At 43.8% G+C, this 18,826-nt stretch overlaps 1 protein-coding gene and 1 pseudogene across 1 annotated transcript in view; one reads left to right on the top strand and one right to left on the bottom strand.

The window, feature by feature from the left end:
* SLC26A8 (solute carrier family 26 member 8) overlaps positions 1-18,826 on the top strand; it is a 76,379-nt gene that overhangs the window by 14,228 nt on the left and 43,325 nt on the right. Inside the window, exons 3-7 of the mRNA XM_056132124.1 lie at positions 4,113-4,229; positions 6,879-7,060; positions 11,300-11,464; positions 13,156-13,305; positions 18,596-18,678. Of these exons, the coding sequence (XP_055988099.1) occupies positions 4,113-4,229; positions 6,879-7,060; positions 11,300-11,464; positions 13,156-13,305; positions 18,596-18,678 (697 nt within the window). The remainder of the gene's footprint in view (positions 1-4,112; positions 4,230-6,878; positions 7,061-11,299; positions 11,465-13,155; positions 13,306-18,595; positions 18,679-18,826) is intronic.
* LOC130040526 (uncharacterized) lies at positions 3,650-3,723 on the bottom strand (annotated as a pseudogene).

Raw genomic sequence — 18,826 nt, 5'->3', positions numbered from 1 at the left:
TGAGGTACTCCCAGGACAGTGCCCCTGAAGTACACCCAATTCCATCAAGCACTAATAATCCTATATTGCTTTTCTCTTTCCTTTTTTGTCATTTGCATGGTTTAGCAATGTCCTTTTCAAATAGACACAGGAAGATAGTTCACACTATGCTTTTAATATGGGAGTTAATTGACCCCAGATAATATTTGCTCCTGAGCATCAATATTTACTTGACTCAAGCCTCAGTTGCCTGTTGTTCCTAGCATTCCATAAGTAGGGTCCCGATGAAGGGACTGGATGGACCTAGGGCAAGCTGTAAGCTACCCTGGCATAGAAAGGAGACAAGCTAATCACCATAAGTATAATAAGTTAAGAATATGGTCGTGGGACAAACTCTGTCATGACCTAAAAAGAAGTAAGTGAAAAAGGACTCTGCTGGGGTTAGAAAGACTAACCTGGCCTGAGGACTGTAGTCTGGGGTATATAGTGAGATGTCCCCAGGAAGAGTCAACCTTTAAGGTTAATATATCTCTTACTGTGTTCATACAAAATGACTAGAAATATTATAGGAAGTAAATTTACTATGATTGTTTAAATGGATTACTAGGTGAGGAAAGGAGAAAGCAATACACCCTAGATGGAATTCCACCCTTAACCGGATCTCCTAGTAATCTAGTAATCTGGAGTGCTGAACCTTCAAATGAGACTTTGTCCTTTAGTCAATCTCCTAGAACTTTCCCTGAAGGAGTGACTTTACACCTGTTTGTTGTTATGACAATGTTCATCCCCGCTTATGTGTACCCCCACCCGTTGTGATTTCTATATAACTATACTGTAAGGGGGGAGAAGGGATTAGGAGATGAGACGATAAGGATGAGACTAGACTAGGACTACGAGGAAGACTAGAAAAGTTTGAAAGACTAGACTAAACTAGAAAGAGAAGGACTAGAAAACATAAAGAAGGTAGAGGATTTTGAGGTATAAGAGAACACCAAGATGATGGAACTAAGGTGACTGGAACTACAACCAAAACTACAACCACGACTGTGCTGTAAGGGAGAGATCAGACTACCAGGGGAAGGAGAAAGAAATAAACGGTCTACCAACCACCCTGGGGCCTAGTTCCCGTTTCTCGCTTCCGATGGTCCTTTGTTGCTGTTGTCCAACCTGGGGAGGCGGCTCTTTGCCACCGAAAGCTCAATTCCCATGCATGCATTAGCTATTCCTTTGGAAACTCACACTACCCCCTGTGCTATGGCTCTGGTCCCTATTTTTAAAAAATGAAAGAGATAGAAAATGGAGAAATGGTATCGCAGTGAAGGTACTTGCCTTGCACATGCCCAGTCTGGTTTATTGTCCAGCACCCATATCATCCACTAAGTCCTGTCAGGGGTGAGCCCTTAGAGTATAACCAGGAGTAAGCTCTGAGCACTGTTTGGTGTGCCCCAAACCAAAATATATAAATAAAAAATATATAAATAATGAAAAATTATTTAAAAAAGAGCTAAAGAACCAGAGAATACACCAGTCTTCTTGCAAACTAATCTCCGAAATGGCATCTTAATTTTTTAATTGAAATCTATTAGAGGCTGGAGCCTGAGAGATAGTACAGCAGGGAGTGTTTTCCTTGCTTATAGGTGACCTGGGTTCAATCTCCAGCATCCCATTTGGTCCCCTGAGCACCACCAGTGATTCCTGAGTGCAGATCCAGGAGTGAGCCCTGAGATTCACCAGGTGTGGTCACAACCCCCCACCACCAAAGATAAAGAAATCCATTAGAAGTGACTTATAAAATGTATTCCATACGTAAGAGATGAAGTTCATACAGGAACATAGATATCATTCATCCATGGCAAATCATTTTAGAGACCCTCTTCCACACAACCATTTTGAGATAAACAAGAAAATTGGAACATGGGGTGGATATTTGATAATATTAATTAAGCATTACTAAGTTCTTTTTAATTTTTATTTCATTAATTTTTAAATTTGGAGACATTGGGTCACAGACAGCACTACTTGGGGCAATTCCTGGCTATGTGCTCAGGATTCACCCCTGGCAGTGCTCAGGGCACCCTTTGCAGTGCTAAGAATTAAACTGGGGTCAGCTGTATTGCAAGGCAAGAACCTTATCCCTGTACTATCTCTCTTCCTGCTTTATTTTTATACTTGCATTGATAAAACCGAGGATCAAACTCAGGGCCTCACAATACACAAGGCAACTGCTCTGCCTCTGAGCCATATCTCCAGCCCCATTATTCGTTTCTTAGGAATAATGATTGTATTGTAGCTAAAGCAAAAAGAATGTCTTCCTTTTCTTTCATTTTATTTATTGCAAGCTACCGAGAGTATTCGATATGCCAGACACAGTAACAACAAAGTCTCCAACGGAGACGTTACTGGGCCCGCTCGAGCAAATCGACGATCAACGGGAGGGCCTTTAATTTAAATTAATTAATGTGGTGCTGTGAACTGACCTCAGGGCTACATACAAGCAAGGCATGTACTCCACCACTGAGCAACTCCTGCCATCCCAGGAAGATCTTCTTTCAAAGACATATACTAAAATATGTACAGGTGAACTGACTTAATATCTTGGATTTGCCTCAAAACAATACAGAGTAAGAGAGACCTGAGGCACTGGTGAAAGAAGATTGGCCATGAGTTGACCATTGTTGAAATGATTCGTGGGAAAGTGCCAGCTCATTATATTCTGTTATTGTAATTGTATCTGTTTGAACTTTTCCATTAAGAAAACATCTTTGCTTGTCTGAGACAATAAATCAGTTCTCTGGACCCATCACTGAATTCGTTCACTCTTATGATGTAAGTTGAAAAGACTCCCTCAGGGCAAGAGGTGTGGGCTTATGACATCAAAGGATAACACCATACCCGTTAATCCATTTGCTTCAAAATTTCTAGAGTCTTGTGTTGCTTCTTAGAAAAGAAAGTAAGAATGGAAGAAGGAGCTGAAAGGAAAGACTGGAGCAGTGGGTTTATGCAAGATGTAAAACAATATATTAACTTCGAGTCATTAGTATAGTGTGATTCTTGCTTCGCTCTCCAGCTTTTATCTAGAACCCTGGAGGATTTCCAGAACTTTCTTGTGCTAGACTGGGAGTGAGAATGGGGTTGCTTCTGAGATGTTGAAATTAGACGTTTTATTGCTGTGATGTTTGCTTTCCATGATTAGCACGAAGGTCTTGCAGTATAAGGTGTTTAAACCTATGATTTAAAATTGAGGTGTAATAGCACATGGTTTAAAAAAAAAAAGAGAGGCTAAGAATCAAAGAAGATAATAAAAAGGTCCTAATTAAGAGCTGTCTGACAAGGGATTCCATTACCACAGTTGGTTGCTCCATGAATCTTTATATATATATTTATTTATTTATTTATATGTAATATATATAAAAAGAATATATATATTTATATATAAAAAGAATATATGTATATTCTTTTTGCAGGGAGGGGTACACCCAGTGGTGCTCAGGGCTTAGTCTTAGCTCTACACTAAGGAATCACTCCTGGAGGGCTAGGGGGACCATATGGGATGCCGAAGATCAAACCCAAGTCAGCCACATGCAAAGCAACTCTCTACCCGCTGTACTACGGCTCTGGCCCCTGTTTTATTTTATTTTATTTTATTTTTATTAGTGAGAGACCATGAGGTAAAAATATGGAATGTTTCATGAATTTGTGTGTCATCCTTGCGCAGGGGCCATGCTAATCTTCTCTGTCACGGTCACGGTCCTCCCGTTGTTAATCGATTTGCTCGAGCAGGCCCAGTAATGTCTCTATCATGAGACTTGTTGTTACTGTGTTTAGCATATCGAATATGTCACAGGGAGCTTGCCAGGCTCTGCCGTGCAGACGAGATACTCTTGGTAAATTGCCGGGCTCTCCAGGAGGGGCAGAGGAATCGAACTCGGGTCAGCCATGTTGGCCGCTTGTAAGGCAAATGCCCTACTGCTGTGCTATCGCTCCAGCCCAATCTTCCCTGTATCGTTCCAATTTTAGTAAATGTGCTGCCGAAGCGAGCATTGGCCCCTATTTTAAATACCTTAAAGGTTTTATTTAAAGGTGTTTTTGTGATGCCAGTCTACCTTTTTTACTTAAATTGTCTTGTTTTTCAGGCCTGACACTCTGTTTACTGACAAGGCAACTGATTCCTCCTCTCAATGTCTCGTACGCAACTTTCTGCTCTTCGGTGATTTATGTGATCTTTGGGTCTTGTCATCATATGTCCATTGGTGAGTTCGGTACTGGAGCCACAGAAAGTGAAGGAAGTCTCCATTTCAGAGAGTTATTTATTGCAATGAAATTCAAGGTTAAGATAGAAAGGGGGCAAAGGAGAGACATTCGTGGGCTTAATGTTCAGACTTCAGAAATCAGATACTTTGAGTGTGTCACTGTTAATGTCACAGTCAGACGACTAGGCTTGGAAGCTGTTTGACACAGGGATGAAAAGGACAGTTACTGGGCTGGAGCGATAGCACAGCAGGTAGGGTGTTTGCCTTGCCTGTGCCGGCCCGGGTTCGATTCCCAGCATCCTATATGGTCACCCGAACACTGCCAGGAGTAATTCCTGAGTGCATGAGCCAGGAGAGTAACCCTTGTGCATCGCTGGTGTGACCCAAAAAGCGAAAAAAAAAAAAGTTACTCTATGCTCAGTTACTTTCCTTGGTGAAATTAGCACACACTAGAAGCTGACTGCCCTCAGTCTGAAAGATCTAGAAATAATTTTTCACATTTTTCTCTCCTAGTGGGCATGCCTATTAATCAAATCCCAAAATTTTCCCCAACAGTTTTGGAAGGACATGCCAGCATTTCTCTGTGAAGGAAGTTGGCTTGGCCTTTCACAGAACAAACTGACCAAACAACCGACATTGACCATCCTAACTGATACACTCTCATTCCAGAGCTATATGGATATTCTTTTAGCCAGCATGTTCTAGATAGAGAGAACTCTCTGCCTTTTTTTTTTTTTTTAACTTTTTACACTTTGATTTTGTCTTTTTTTTTGAGGGGAGGCATACCCACTGGGGCTCAAGGGTCGCTTGGCAGTGCTCATGGGGTCATGTGGAGCTAAGCATTGAACCTGAACCTCCTGCATGCAAAGCTTGTGTTCAGCACTCTGAGCTCACTCCCAGCACCCTCTGCCCTTCTAAAAGACAGTATTCTTTACCTTTATTAAAGTCTATTTTGTGTTAATTCTATTTCTGTGTATATTGTGTGAGTGCATGTGCATGCGTGTGTACGTGGTGCTGGAAATGAACCCAGGGTCTTGCATTTATAAGGCAAGTGCTCTACTGCTGAGCTACATACCTGGCCCCTTGTTCTACATTTTTGTTTTTGCTTTTTTTCTTTTTGGGTCACACCCGGCGATGCTCAGGGGTTACTCCTGGCTCATGCACTCAGGAATTGCTCCTGGTGGTGCGGTGCTCGGGGGACCATATGGGATGCTGGGAATCGAACCTGTGTTGGCCATGTTGGCTGCGTGCAAGGCAAATGCCCTACCCGCTGTGCTATCTCTCCAGCCCCTTGTTCTACATTTTAACCAAGTTCTTTGAGCACATTGCAGTCATTTCCAAATACTGGTCACAAGTACCTTTAGGGTTTTGTTTCTGTTAGGTACTCTGATAGTAAGATTTACCTTTGCTCCCATATGTAAACATGGCAGAATGGGAAATAAATGACATGACGTTTGAAACAGATTTTGCTCAGTGTCATTCTGCATCAGAGTAAGACTTCTGTAAAAGAGTTTATTTTGTCTTTGCTTCGTGCTTTTTATTTATTTAATGTATTTTTAAATTTGGAAACATTGGATCACAGGCAGCACTGGGGCTATTCCTGGCTCTCTGCTCAGGAGTCACCCCTGGCAGTTCTCGGGAGACCCTTTGCAGTGCTAAGGATTAAACTGGGGTCAGTGTGTTGCAAGGCAAGAAACTTACTCCCTTATTATCGCTCTGGCTCCTTTATTTTTATATTTGCATTGACCAAGGAGAGGGCCTGGGGGAGAGGAGGCTTGTGTCTACAGTGCTCAGGGCCTATTCCTGTCTCTATGCTCAGGAGTGGCCCCTAAAAGTACTCAGGAGACCATATATGGTGTCAGGGGTTCAAATCAGGTTCTTGGTTGCCATAGCTTCATGCGAGGCAAATGCCTTACTCCCTGCACTATCTCTCTTGTGCCTTATTGTTGATTGGCTTTTTTTCTGATTTTTCCACCAGGGTCTTACATTTCTTTTTGGTTTCTTTGTTCATTTTTTGAATAACATCCAGCGATGCTCAGGGGTTACTCCTGGCAGTGCTCGGGGGACCATATTGGATTCTGGGGATTGAACCCTGATTGGCTGCATACAAGGCAAATGCCCTCCCCACTGTACTATCACTCTGGCCCCGTGGTCTCACATTTTACCATGTCTGAGAGCAGGCACTGTAATTGAACCTAATATACACTTTTAGTACGTTTCTCAATTCTTCACTATATACCTACCTGGACAGCCAAGACCTACATTTTGCAAATTGATCCTACTCTGTGGAGCCAGAATCCTTTGTTCTTTTTTTTTCTTCTTACTTTCCAGTGGCCACTTTAAAATAAAAGAAGTTCTTCAGGGGTCAGAGTGATCGTACAGCAGATAGGGTGCTTACCTTGCACGCGGCTGGCCAGAATTTGATCCACTGCATCCCATATGCAGCCCTCCAACCCCGCACCCCACCAAGAGTGGTCCCTGAATGCAGATTCAGGAGTAAGCCCTGAGCACAGCCTGGTGTGGTCGTCCCCCCAAAAAATAATTTCTTCAGATGAAGGACAATACCCTCTTCATTCCTTGTTTTGTCAACATCTATGCATTTACATGGACTTGAAACCTTACCTTCTGCCTCAATATTTTCTTCCATAGGTTACTTCTTCCTTGTAAGTGCTCTCATGGTCAATGTCCTGAAGATGTACCCTTTCAACAACGGCCACCTCCTATTGGGGACTTTCCTTGGTGAGGACTTCTCTAGGCCCCACACTTTAGTAGCCTATAACAGGTCCTTGAGTGCAGTGGCCTCTCGAACTCTTCTGACTGGAGTTATTCAGGTAGGATCTAGGTCTCTGAATTTCTGAAGTAATTAATAAATAGAATACAAGTGAATCTCTTCCTTTAACTGTTCATGGTGTGTGTGTATTACAATATATTTAGAATTATGTAAACTTATTTTTGGAAAATTTTTTGGGATAGCTTGCCTCCTCAGTGATAAAATTCCCGCCTCCCCTCCCCCCCCCAGAAATCAGCATCCATTGATTTAGGATACTGAACCTAAGCTACATAGGATACTGAACCTAAAAATACATGTATCACTGTATCACTGTCACCTCGTTATTCATTGATTTGCTCAAGCATGCCAGTAATGTCTCCATTTGTCCTAACCCTGAGATTTTAGCAGCCTCTTCTTACTTGTCCTTCACAATGGTGCCGCATTGGAAGCTCTTTCAGAGTCAGAGAAATGAGAGCCATCATTGTTACTGTTTTTGGCATATCGAATACACCCAGGGGAGCTTGCCAGGTTCTGCTGTGTGGGCAGGATACTCTTGGTAGCTTGCTGGGTTCTCCGAGAGGAAGAACTAGACTATAAGAGGTCGTGCGGCCACAAATGTGGCCTTGCGGTTCTGAGAGCTTTGTTTTACAGTCTCTGGATGTTGGCCATTGATGGAATTACATGGCGCCAGGGCGTGACTTTGTTTGTGGGCGTGACTGCCTAGCTACTGGAAAATGGGGGATCTGGGTGAAGAAGGCTCAGTCCTGATCTGAGCAGGCTTGGAGATCTCAGCCCCAGTCCCTCACACCTGGGTTCCTCTGCCTCAGAAATACATACATAAGTCCTAAATCATATCTCTAGTTCTCATCTTTTAGTTCTTTCCAGTCTTTAAACACGAGTAGCATTTATAAGCTTAGCTCTTCTGAGTTAGTAAATGTTAAAGTCAGTTTCATACTATCACTTTTCTGCAGTGACTAGCCACATCTGAAGGTCAATAATATTAGTGACTTAGAAAAATATCTATTTTTATTTCTCCATGTCTTTTATTCCTCTGAGAGTTAAAGTTTTCCCCGCTGACTAAAATCACACAATTATATTCCAGCTTTATTTTTCTTTCTTCCTAAAACTTTGGGCTGGAGCGATAGCACAGCAGTAGGGCGTTTGCCTTGCTCACGGTCAACTTGGCCAATGTGAGTTCGATTCCTCCACCCCTCTCGGAGAGCCCTGCAAGCTACCAAGAGTATCTCGCCCACACGGCAAAGCCTGGCAAGCTCCCCGTGACATATTCGATATGCCAAACACAGTAACAAGTGTCACAATGGAGAAGTTACTGGGCAATCTCGAGCAAATCGATGAATAACAGGAGGACAGTGACAGTGCTATCCTAAAACTTTGAGTTTCTTCTAATTCCCCCCAGAACTATCTAGAAGTCACAAGGTCATTTGGACCCTACAGAAGCATTCTGTCAGGGCTGGAGCAATGGCACAGCGGGTAGGGTGTTTGCTTTGCACACAGCCGACCCGGGTTCGATTCCCAGCATCCCACATGGTCCCCAGAGCACCGCCAGGAGTAATTCCTGAGTGCAGAGCCAGGACTAACCCCTGTGAATCATCAGGTATTACCCCCTCACCCCCCAAAATAGCACTGTCATGTTGGGTTGCCCCAAACTTGACAATTGGCAACTGTATCATGGTCACGGCCCTCCCGTTGTTCATCGATTTGCTCGAGCGGGTCCAGTAAGGTCTCCATTGGAGACTTTGTTGTTACTGTGTTTGGCATACGAATACAGAGCTTGCCAGGCTCTGCCGTGCGGGCAAGATACTCTCGGTAGCTTGCCGGGCTCTCCGAGAGGGGCGGAGGAATCGAACTCGGGTCGGCCATGTTGGCTGCATGCAAGGCAAACGCCCTACCGCTGTGCTATAGCTCCAGCCCCGGCAACTGTATGAAATTACTTAAATTATTTTACGTTTCTGGATCTCCATTTTCACATGTACAAAATGGAAATAATATTACCTAGTTTTCAAGATTCTTATGAGGATTAAGTTAGAAAGTGTAGGACAAAGACTCAGCCCAGAGCTTGTCGAATAGTAAGCATAAAAATGTTATTATTGGACACAGGAAAATTGATTTGTTACTTTATTTTTGTTTGGAGGTGTACACATTTGGTACTTAGGGTTTATTCTTGATTCTGTACTTCGGGGTCATTCCTGGTGGTATTGGGGATCAGACCAGGGTTAGTCACATGCAAGGCAAGCACCTTAACTTTTGTACTCATTCTCTAACTCTGAATTTGGAACTTAAAAGAAACAAAAAATTATAAAAAAGAAAATTACAGTGCTTAAAATGTTCATCTTGTTGAAGATAAAAGAAGAGACAGTAATTAATCAACATATCAGTAATCTAAGTAGCTTTAAGCATGCTCTCAGGGTGTTGCGTTATGCCCACCTGGCTCTGTACTCCGGGATCACTCCTGGGGGGTTCTCAGGGGACCATCTGTGGTGCCAGGGATCAAATCAGGGTTGACCATGTGCAATTAAGGCACCTTGTGCCCTTTACTATCTCTCTGGACCTCTTCTGAGCCTTTAAAAATATATAATAATGGAAGAGATATCCATTATTTCCAGGAAGATGGAATATATGTCCTTTTACTATTCCTCCTACTAAGAACAACTAAAAACCTTGGGATATTCTATATAAAACAAATACATGAAGATTTTCACAGGAAGACTCCGAGAGGTGGAGAGAAGAAGCACACTGATTAGGAACAGCACAGTGGTGAGTCCCCTGAGTTTTCTCTTTCTCCCTCAGACTTGATGCTAAAGAAGCCAGAAGTACAGATGCCAACAGATTGCAATCAACCAAACCACCCAACAAGCAAAACACTAGGAGTTCTTTTTATGTCCCCAAGAGCAGGAAAGAATAGCAAGGCTGTTCTAGTCCAGAAGACATTAGACAAGAGTTGTGAGGTCATCCCGTCATATCAGCAAAGGCCAAATGAGAAAACTCAAGATCCACCCTCACCCGGCTTGTAACGAGATACCACCTCCTCCGGCTGAAATATTGTACTTTCTGATGAATTCCTTTACCTCTCCCCTTATAACCTCCACCAACACCACTCGATGGTGATGAGCTACTCTCCCTAGTTCTTGCTGGACTTGAGGAGCAGAGAAGACTTAGAAAAGAGCCACATAATTTTGTCACCATCTGCAGTGACAAGGATAACCTTCCTCTGCTTTGGTGTCAGTGGAGGTTATTTGGAAAGAGGTAAAGTAATTCGTTTCTCTGCCCCCAGAATAATATCAGTGGAGGCTTCACAGGGAATCAGAATTCCCACCCCTGCCCAGCATTAACGAAACATTCCAAAGATGAGGGTTTCTATGGAGACCGAGAGGAGGACCTGATCCTCAGCCACTAACAAGTGGCACCCTTCTCTTATGCCACCAGCATTTTGTCAAAATGTCTCGCTACCTCAGCAGTTTAAAAAAAAATTTAGCTTAGGTAGCATAGTTACAATAGCATTAGCAACTGTATTACTAATAACAGTTAAATGTGTATTTCTATGTTGTAGATGAATATGTGCATGTAAATACCATATTGCCATCTTTTAAAAATAAATTCAGTTTAATCACGCTTATAAAAATAAAAGACAAAGTGCAAGAAGTTTAGAGCCTGAGAGAGAGTATAGTGAGTAAAGGCTCTTGACTTGCAGGCAACCATTTCTGGTTCAATCCCTGGCCCCCCATACAGTCCTCTGAGCACCACTAGGAGTGATCCCTAAGCACAGAGCCAGGAGTAAGCCCTGAGCACCGCCAGGTGTGGCTCAAACTCCCCTCCTCCAAAAAAAATTTTTTTAAAGAAGAAGAAGAAGAAATTTGAGCTACGTTCAGCCTTTGGAGTTATCTTCTCCTTTATGAAAAGCTGTGTCCTTTACTTGGGGAGTTAATATCTGCTTGAAAAGGATTATCAAAGCTGGTCATGAAAGGGCCCTTTACAAAGTTCCACTTCTTTGTCTCTGTTAAGCCCACGGTTTACAAAGTCAGTAGAGCTTAGGGTGAGAAATGTAGCCTGAGTGCTCAAAGAAAGAAGTGTGGTCCAGTGCCCTTAAGGAGTCCAGATCAGCCCAAGAAGCCAGCCCAGTTCTAATCGGATCAGAACTGGTTAGGAAAAGAAGTTATGGAAGGGGTCTCACCAAACATCATCCTGTCATTGGGTACCATCTGGAGAGTGTGATGGGTGCTCCCGCTGGGCACATACCTGTCTGCCTCACTCTGGTTTCCTTTTCCATCTGAATTGCTTCTAGCTAGCAATGGCCATGTTAGGCTTTGGCTTCATCGCGACCTACCTTCCGGAGGCAGTCATCAGTGCATACCTGGCTGCCGCGGCACTGCACGTTATCCTGAGTCAACTAACTTGCGTATTGGGAGTGATGATTAGTTTCCACGCTGGTCCCATCGCCTTCTTCTATGTGAGTAGTTTCTGCCCTCACCCAGAGTTACAAATGCTTCTCTCTCCTCTTGCCTCCTCAAAGAAGACCTGAGTGGAGAATCTCCGGCACAGGCAAGTGAGCGAACAGGGTCCTGGAAATAATTGTTTATAGATTTACCATCTTGAGTGGTTACTGACACCAGTTGGGCTCTGTTCTCAGTTTCACCATCCTTTTTTTTTTTCTGACTTTTTGGGTCACATTCGGTAATGCTCAAGGGTTACTCCTGGCTCTACACTTAGGAATCACACCTTTTGGTACTCGGGACCATATTGGATGCTAGGGATCAAACCCGGGTCAGCTTTGTGCGTGGGCAAACGCCCCACCCGCTGTACTGTTGCTCCAGTCCCTCACCAACCATTTTTTGCCCAGACTTTTAAACAAACATCATTGACATTAAAATCTGGCCTGTAAAATGCTGTATCTAGCATTACTCTGCATTATATGCCTCACAACATATCCAAGACATCTGCAGATATTGCTTAGTGGTTCCTGAATGCAAGAATGGTTGTAGGAACCAAGGTAAAGAATATACATCTTTGTTTGGCTTTGGGGGTCACACCCAGTTGTTTTTAGGACTTCTTCTGGCCCTGGCTGGAGCAATAGCACAGCGGGTAGGGCGTTTGCCTTGCACGCGGCTGACACGGCTGAGTTTGATTGCTCCGCCCCTCTCGGAGAGCCTGGCAAGCTACCGAGAGTATCTCGCCCGCACGGCAAAGCCTGGCAAGCTCCCCGTGACGTATTCTATTCGATATGCCAAACAGAGTAACTAGTCTCACATGTTACTGGACCCGCTTGAGCAAATCGATGAACAATGGGAGGACAGTGACAGTGACTTCTGGCCCTGAGCTCAAGAATCAAGTCCTAGTGATATTCAGGGGACCATACGTGTTGTTGGGGGATTGAAGCTGGGTCAGCTGCTTGTAAGGCAGCCTTATTCATTACCCTATATCTCTGACCCTAAAGAACATATAAGGTCCAGGACATAATTAGGAATGAACTAATAAAAGAACTCCTGGGGCCATTTTATTACACTTAACCGTACAGAGTGTATTCTCTCCTAAATGGGCATGGCAAACTTTTTTTTTTCTTTTTGGTTCACACCCAGCAATGCTCAGGGGTTACTCCTGGCTCTGTGCTCAGGAATTACTCCTGGCAGTGCATGGGGGACCATATGGAATGCCAGGGATTGAACCCAGGTCGGCCACATACAAGGCAAATGCCCTACCCACTGTACAATCGCTCCAGCCCCATGGCAGACTTTAAAACTTATCTTTTCAACTTAAGCAAACAATTTGCTGCGTTGTAATGGTGCTCACAAAGCCCTTTCTGCCCAGCAAAACTTCCGAGACTTCTTTGGTGTATGTGTGGGGTGGGATGGATGGGATGGGAGTGGGGTGAGGTGAGGAAGTTGGGCCATACCTGGAAATGCTCAGGGATTATTCCTGGCTCTGTGCTCAAGCATGACCCGTAGCAGTGCTCAGGCGACCATATGTGGTGCCAAGGATTTGAACCCAGGCTCTTGACCAGCGTATCTGCAAAGCAAGTGGCTGACCTTCTGTATTATCTCCCTGACCACAGGGATTTTTTTTAACTCATCTAAAAGAGTATCATTTCCTAGACGTATGCTGTTATTCGATCCTTTCCTAAGCATCTGTAATTTTGTTTTTCAGAACACAATTAACTACTGCATAGCTCTCCCCAGAGCTAATTCTACCAGCATTCTGCTCTTTCTAACTACTGTGGTCATTCTGAGAGTGAACAAGTGTGTCCGGATTTCCTTCAATCATTACCCCATGGAATTTCCCATGGAAATTTTCCTGGTAGGTATTTTGATGCTCCCCCCACTAGATTCATTTTCCAAATCATTTAAAATACCTACCTTAAAAAAGTAAATAGGTGAAATAATCCAGGAAGGAAAAGGCTCCAGGAGGACTATAAAAATAATTTTAATGAGCCCGGCAAGCTACCGAGAGTATCTCGCCCGCATGGCAGAGCCTGGCAAGCTCCCCGTGATGTATTCGATATGCCAGACACAGTAACAACAAAGTCTCCAATGGAGACATTACTGGGCCCGCTCGAGCAAATCGATGATCAACGGGAGGGCCTTTACTTTACTTTACTTACTATTTAAATACATATATATTGAACTCTGACAAAGATGAATACATTTAGATTTTTGTTTTTAGTTCGATTTTGTTGGGGGTCACACCCAGCTGGTATCAGGTGTTACTGCTGGCTTTGTGCTCAGCACAGCGGTAGGGCATTCGCCTTACAAGCGGCCAAGATGGCCGACCCGAGTTCGATTTCTCCGCCCCTCTCGGAGAGCCCGGCAAGCTACCGAGAGTATTCGATATGCCAGACACAGTAACAACAAAGTCTCCAATGGAGACGTTACTGGGCCCACTCGAGCAAATCGACGATCAACGGGAGGGCCTTTACCTTTACCTTTTTTACCTTGTGCTCAGGGATCACAGTACCCACTGTACTCTCAGGTCCCTGAATACATTTAGTTTAAATGCTGGCTTTATATTTGCAAAATATGCTTATTTTCAAAGTATTTTTATCTATTGCCTCTTTTTCATAGTATTTCAGGAGTAAAATTTTTGGTTTTAGTTTTTAGTCACACCCGGTGGTTCTGAGGGTCTACTCTGGGATCTCAGTGCTTGGGGATCATTCCTGGCCATGCTCCAAAGGTCATGCCATGCTGGACATTGAATTCAGGCCTCCAGCATGCTAAGAGTGTACAGTGGTTCTTTGCGTTACCTCCTGGGGCCCAGAAACAGAACTTTTCTCTCCCCTTTATGAAAATAATAGACTCATTCTAGCTATATATATATATTTTTTTGCTTTTTGGGTCACACCTGGCGATGCACAGGGGTTACTCCTGGCTCTGCACTAAGGAGTTACTCCTGGCGGTGCTCAGGGTACCATATGGGATGCTGGGAATCGAACCCGGGTCTGCTGCGTGCAAGGCAAACGCCCTGCCCGCTGTGCTATCTCTCCAGCCCCCTCCAGCTATTTTGAAAAAAACAAAGAAGGGGAATAAAGGGTGGGAAAGAAATTCCTAGAGCTGCACCACTCAAATGCAACCACAACGGATATATTTGAATTTTCATTTATTCACTGAAAATTCATTTCAACATAATGCATAGTGGCTTCTATTCAGTCTCAGAGAATCTCCATCTTCTCTGTCGAGGTTTGGTTCCATTTTATTTATGATTCATCTGTTTTGTGCTGTGCTATGTAAAGAATCGGAGGGAGAGTCCAGAGAGATGGCACAGGGATTGAGGAGCACCCCTTGCAGAGAGCCAGCCCCACTTCAATCCCCAGCATAAAGTGATCCCCTGAGCATCTTGGGTGAATTTCTGGAGGTTCTCTTGCATCATTGAGGTGGCTCAGGGAACCCTGGGTACTGCACAAGGTGTCATCACATCCTTGGGCTGATGTCTACACTCCTTATGATGGAAAGACCATGGGAATTGCTTTGGGAAGTGAGACCCATCTGTCTCTGTTGTCTACTCATGGAGATGCATAGGTTCCTTGGAGCAGCTAAAAAAACTGTTTATTCATATAAGCCAGGGGCTTTTATAAGACTTTCCAAAACCATAGACACAGAGGAAACTTCTAGACGTTCCAATGGGAACACATCGTTTGGAGAGTGGGATTGGGGACAATTTCTCTTCCAGTGTGGCTGTGGCATCCGAGAAAGCTGAGGCTTTGGAGTCACCAGCAGATGGCATCTGTGACTCAGACATAAGCACACCCGGCCGTGCTCAGAGATCACTCCTGGAGGGCTCAGGGGACCAAATGGGTTGACAGGGATTGAACCTGAGTTGGTCACATACAAAGCAAATGCCCTACCTGCTGTACTGTCTCTCCAGCCCCTCCTTATAAGAATATTTAACGTCCCTCTTTCTCAACAAATTTCAATCAGGCACTACAGCCATGTCAACGTCATTTACAGGAAATCCTTGGGCCTTATTCATCTTGCAGCTGAAAGTTTACCAACTTTTCCTTCCCTTCACCCCCATAAGTCCAGCCCCACAGACCTTGGCAACCATTTTTCTAGTCTTTGTTCCTATGAGTGTGGCTGTGTTTGTTTGTTTTTGTTTTACTTTTTAGATTCCACATGTTAGTGATACCATGTAGCATTTGTCTTTCTTTGGCTGCGTATTTCATTTAACATAAGGTCCATCTTCACTGTCAAAAATCAACCCTGTTGGAGCCAGAGCAATAATACAGTGGATAGGGCATTTGCCTTGCACATGGCAGACCTGGGTCTAATCCCTGGCATCCTGTATGGTCCCCCAAGTACCGCCAGAAGTAATTCTTGAGTGCAGAGCCAGGAGTAACCCCTGATAATCGCTGGGTGTGACCCAAAAAGGAAAAAAAAAATCAACCCTATTTTGAGAGAAATCAGCATGAGGAATTATAGTCCAGCCCCTTCAAGCAGTATCTTAACTATTTATATTGTTAGAAAAAAATGAGTGGTAAGAGTGTAGGTATACCACCAACCCCTGACGTCTCTTATGGTCCCCTGAGTCTGTCAGGGATGATTCCTGAGTGAGAACCACAGGAGTAACACCCTCCCCCACCAAAAGCACTGCCACGGGTGGTCCTAGTGACCATTCCCACCACCACCAAAAAAAAAATAACAAAAATGGTGTTGGTGTAGCAGATGCTATGGATAGACTGTGACTGACATCGGTGTCGATGAGCAACAATGAAGACATTTCCCTGGAGAATGCTAGAAATGATTAAAACGCACCCTGAGCATAATTGAAGAAGAAATCTATAGTCCAGCTATGAAAGCTAGTGGGGACTTTTAGGAAGATTGTAATGTAGGCATTAAACTTTTCGTGTCACCTCATTTATCCTCAGAAATCATTGAAGCTTGAAATAATGCTTGCATTTTCTTTTTATGAGGTTTTATTTATTATTGTGATATTTTCCATTTCACACTACACTCTATTTCCTGAATTTGTTCCTTCTTACATTCTTCCTTCTGAAAACAGTCAAACTAGTCCTGAGTCAGCCCAACATTCTTGAAGACACTGCCACAATTATTGTCACAATTAAAACACCTCATATGATTTTATGCGCATCAAGAGACTGGGGGCACTTTCTGTCATCCAGCAGGGGGTTGATTTTAAAAAGAAACCCCCACGGGCCAGCGCAGCAGTCTTGAGGAAGGCCCTTGCCTTGCATGAGGCCAACTCTGGTTCGATCCCCAGCATCCTGTATGGTCACCAGAGCCAGACAGGACTGGTCCCTGAGTGCATGCCAGGAATAAGCCCTGAGCACTGCCAGGTATGGCAAAACACGACATTAAAAAGAGCTCCATGTCTTCCCCTGATAATCTGTTCTTAAGATAGCTGCCCAAAGCATTAGCACTGTAGCACTGTAGCACTGTCCTCCCCTTGTTCATCGATTTGCTAGAGCGGCTCCAGTAACATCTCCATTGTGAGACTTGTTACTGTGTTTGGCATATCGAATATGTCATGGGTAGCTTGTCAGCTTGCCGGGCTCTCCAAGAGGGGTGAAGGAATTGAACTCAGGTCGGCTGTGTGCAAGGCAAACGCCCTACCCGACACCAGCCCAAAGCATTAAGAGAAAAAATTGAGGAGGTTGGGTTTTCTGGACACACGCAATAGTGCTCAGGAGCTATTCCTGGCTCTTCGCTCAAGAGTGATCCCTGACCACCGTGCTTAGGAGACCATGTGTAGTGCTGGAGACAGAACCAGAGTTGACCACGTTCAAGGCAGAAATCTTGTTTCCAGCCCTTATGGAAAATCTTGAAGACCTTACCGGGGGTTCCATTAGAATATCCTAACCAGTAATTCAAAAGTCCCATAATGGTGAGAAATTATACATTGCTCTATGTTTACAATTTATATGTTTGTATTTAAGCTGCATGACAAACACCAAAAAGTATCTACAGTATTTGTCTTCAAGCAATTTATTTATATTTTTCAATTCTGCATTTTTCTCTTTTTTCTTTTTTGTATGTTTTTTTCCCTTCGGTAGAATATAAGGAAGACTTACCATTTCAGAAATGAAGGGGGGCCAGAGAGATAGTACAGTGGGTAGAATACTTTCCTTGCATGCAGCCGACTAGTGCTTGATCCCTGGCATCCCATATGGCCCCCTGAATCCGTCAGGAGTGATTCCTGAGTGCAGAACCAAGAGTTACCCCTGAGCATTGTTGGGTGTTGGTGCCCCCCGCCAAAAAGAAGATAAAGAAATAAATGAAAGGGGGTAAAGCAAGTAATTACTTTATTAAAGACCCTTTCTCTGTGATATGAAATACGGATGATTATTACCTTAATATACCTTAACAACCCCACTCAAAGTTTTATTTGATATAATATGCCTAGAACTAAAACCTTTTAAAACTGAGGCCTTGATCCTGTCATTACTTGAAAATGAAGTATTTTTGCTGAAGACTAAAGCCCTAGCAAAGCATCAGTAAGTACATTCCCAGTTCCTTGAAAACATTAATATTTGGCCTAGATGTTGAAATTTGGTGATCAAAGGCCAGACAGTACTAGGGGTCAGGGTGTTTTCCCTGCTCACAGCCCACTTCAGATCAGTGAAGGAGTGACCCCTGAGCACAGAGCTAGGCGTAAGCCTTGGTGCAGCTGCAGCAATAATACAGCGGGTATTGCCTTGAGCACAGCTGACCCAAGCTCAATCCCCAGCATCCCAAATGGTCCCCCACGTTTTGCCAGGAATAATTCCTGAGCACAGAGCCAGGAGTAATCCCTGAGTATTTCCAGGTGTGACCCAAAAACTTAAATAATTTTGTTTGAAAAGGTTGGTAAAGAAAGAGACATTTAGTCATTCCTTTATTATGGCAGAGATCAAGGCTGACGTTGTATTTTATTCTGCCTACAATACTAAAGAGATCTCGGGGCACCCCTAAAGTTGGAGAAAACTTCCGCCTATGTTTCACAGAACTGGTCCTACCTTTTGCCAGCCTCCATGCCTAGAGACCACCACAGGTTTTATTTCCTGTCCTGTCCTGTGACGGGGTTTGGGTACCTCTGATCCTGGGAGCCATAGATAATATTTAGGTGCTCATACATCATTTGTTTTAACCCCCTACAGATTATTTTCTTTGCTGCAATTTCAAACAAGATAAACGTGACCACAGAATCCAGCACACCATTCGTTGAAATGATTCCTTATAGGTCGGTAATTACGTTCTTCTAAATTGCATTTTCTCATTCTGTGACTTGGCCTCTGACCGCACAATCTGATTGATATTCTCTACTAGCAGTCTCTGGCCACAGCCAGATTCAGGGCTTGGGCTCACGTTCATTTTAGAACCTAGAGGTT

This window comes from Sorex fumeus, unplaced genomic scaffold, assembly GCF_029834395.1.
Source record: "Sorex fumeus unplaced genomic scaffold, SorFum_2.1 ptg000094l, whole genome shotgun sequence".
Classification (NCBI taxonomy): domain Eukaryota; kingdom Metazoa; phylum Chordata; class Mammalia; order Eulipotyphla; family Soricidae; genus Sorex; species Sorex fumeus.
The sequence above is the reverse complement of the archived record's forward strand: the minus strand, read 5'-3'. Positions and strand labels throughout refer to the sequence as shown.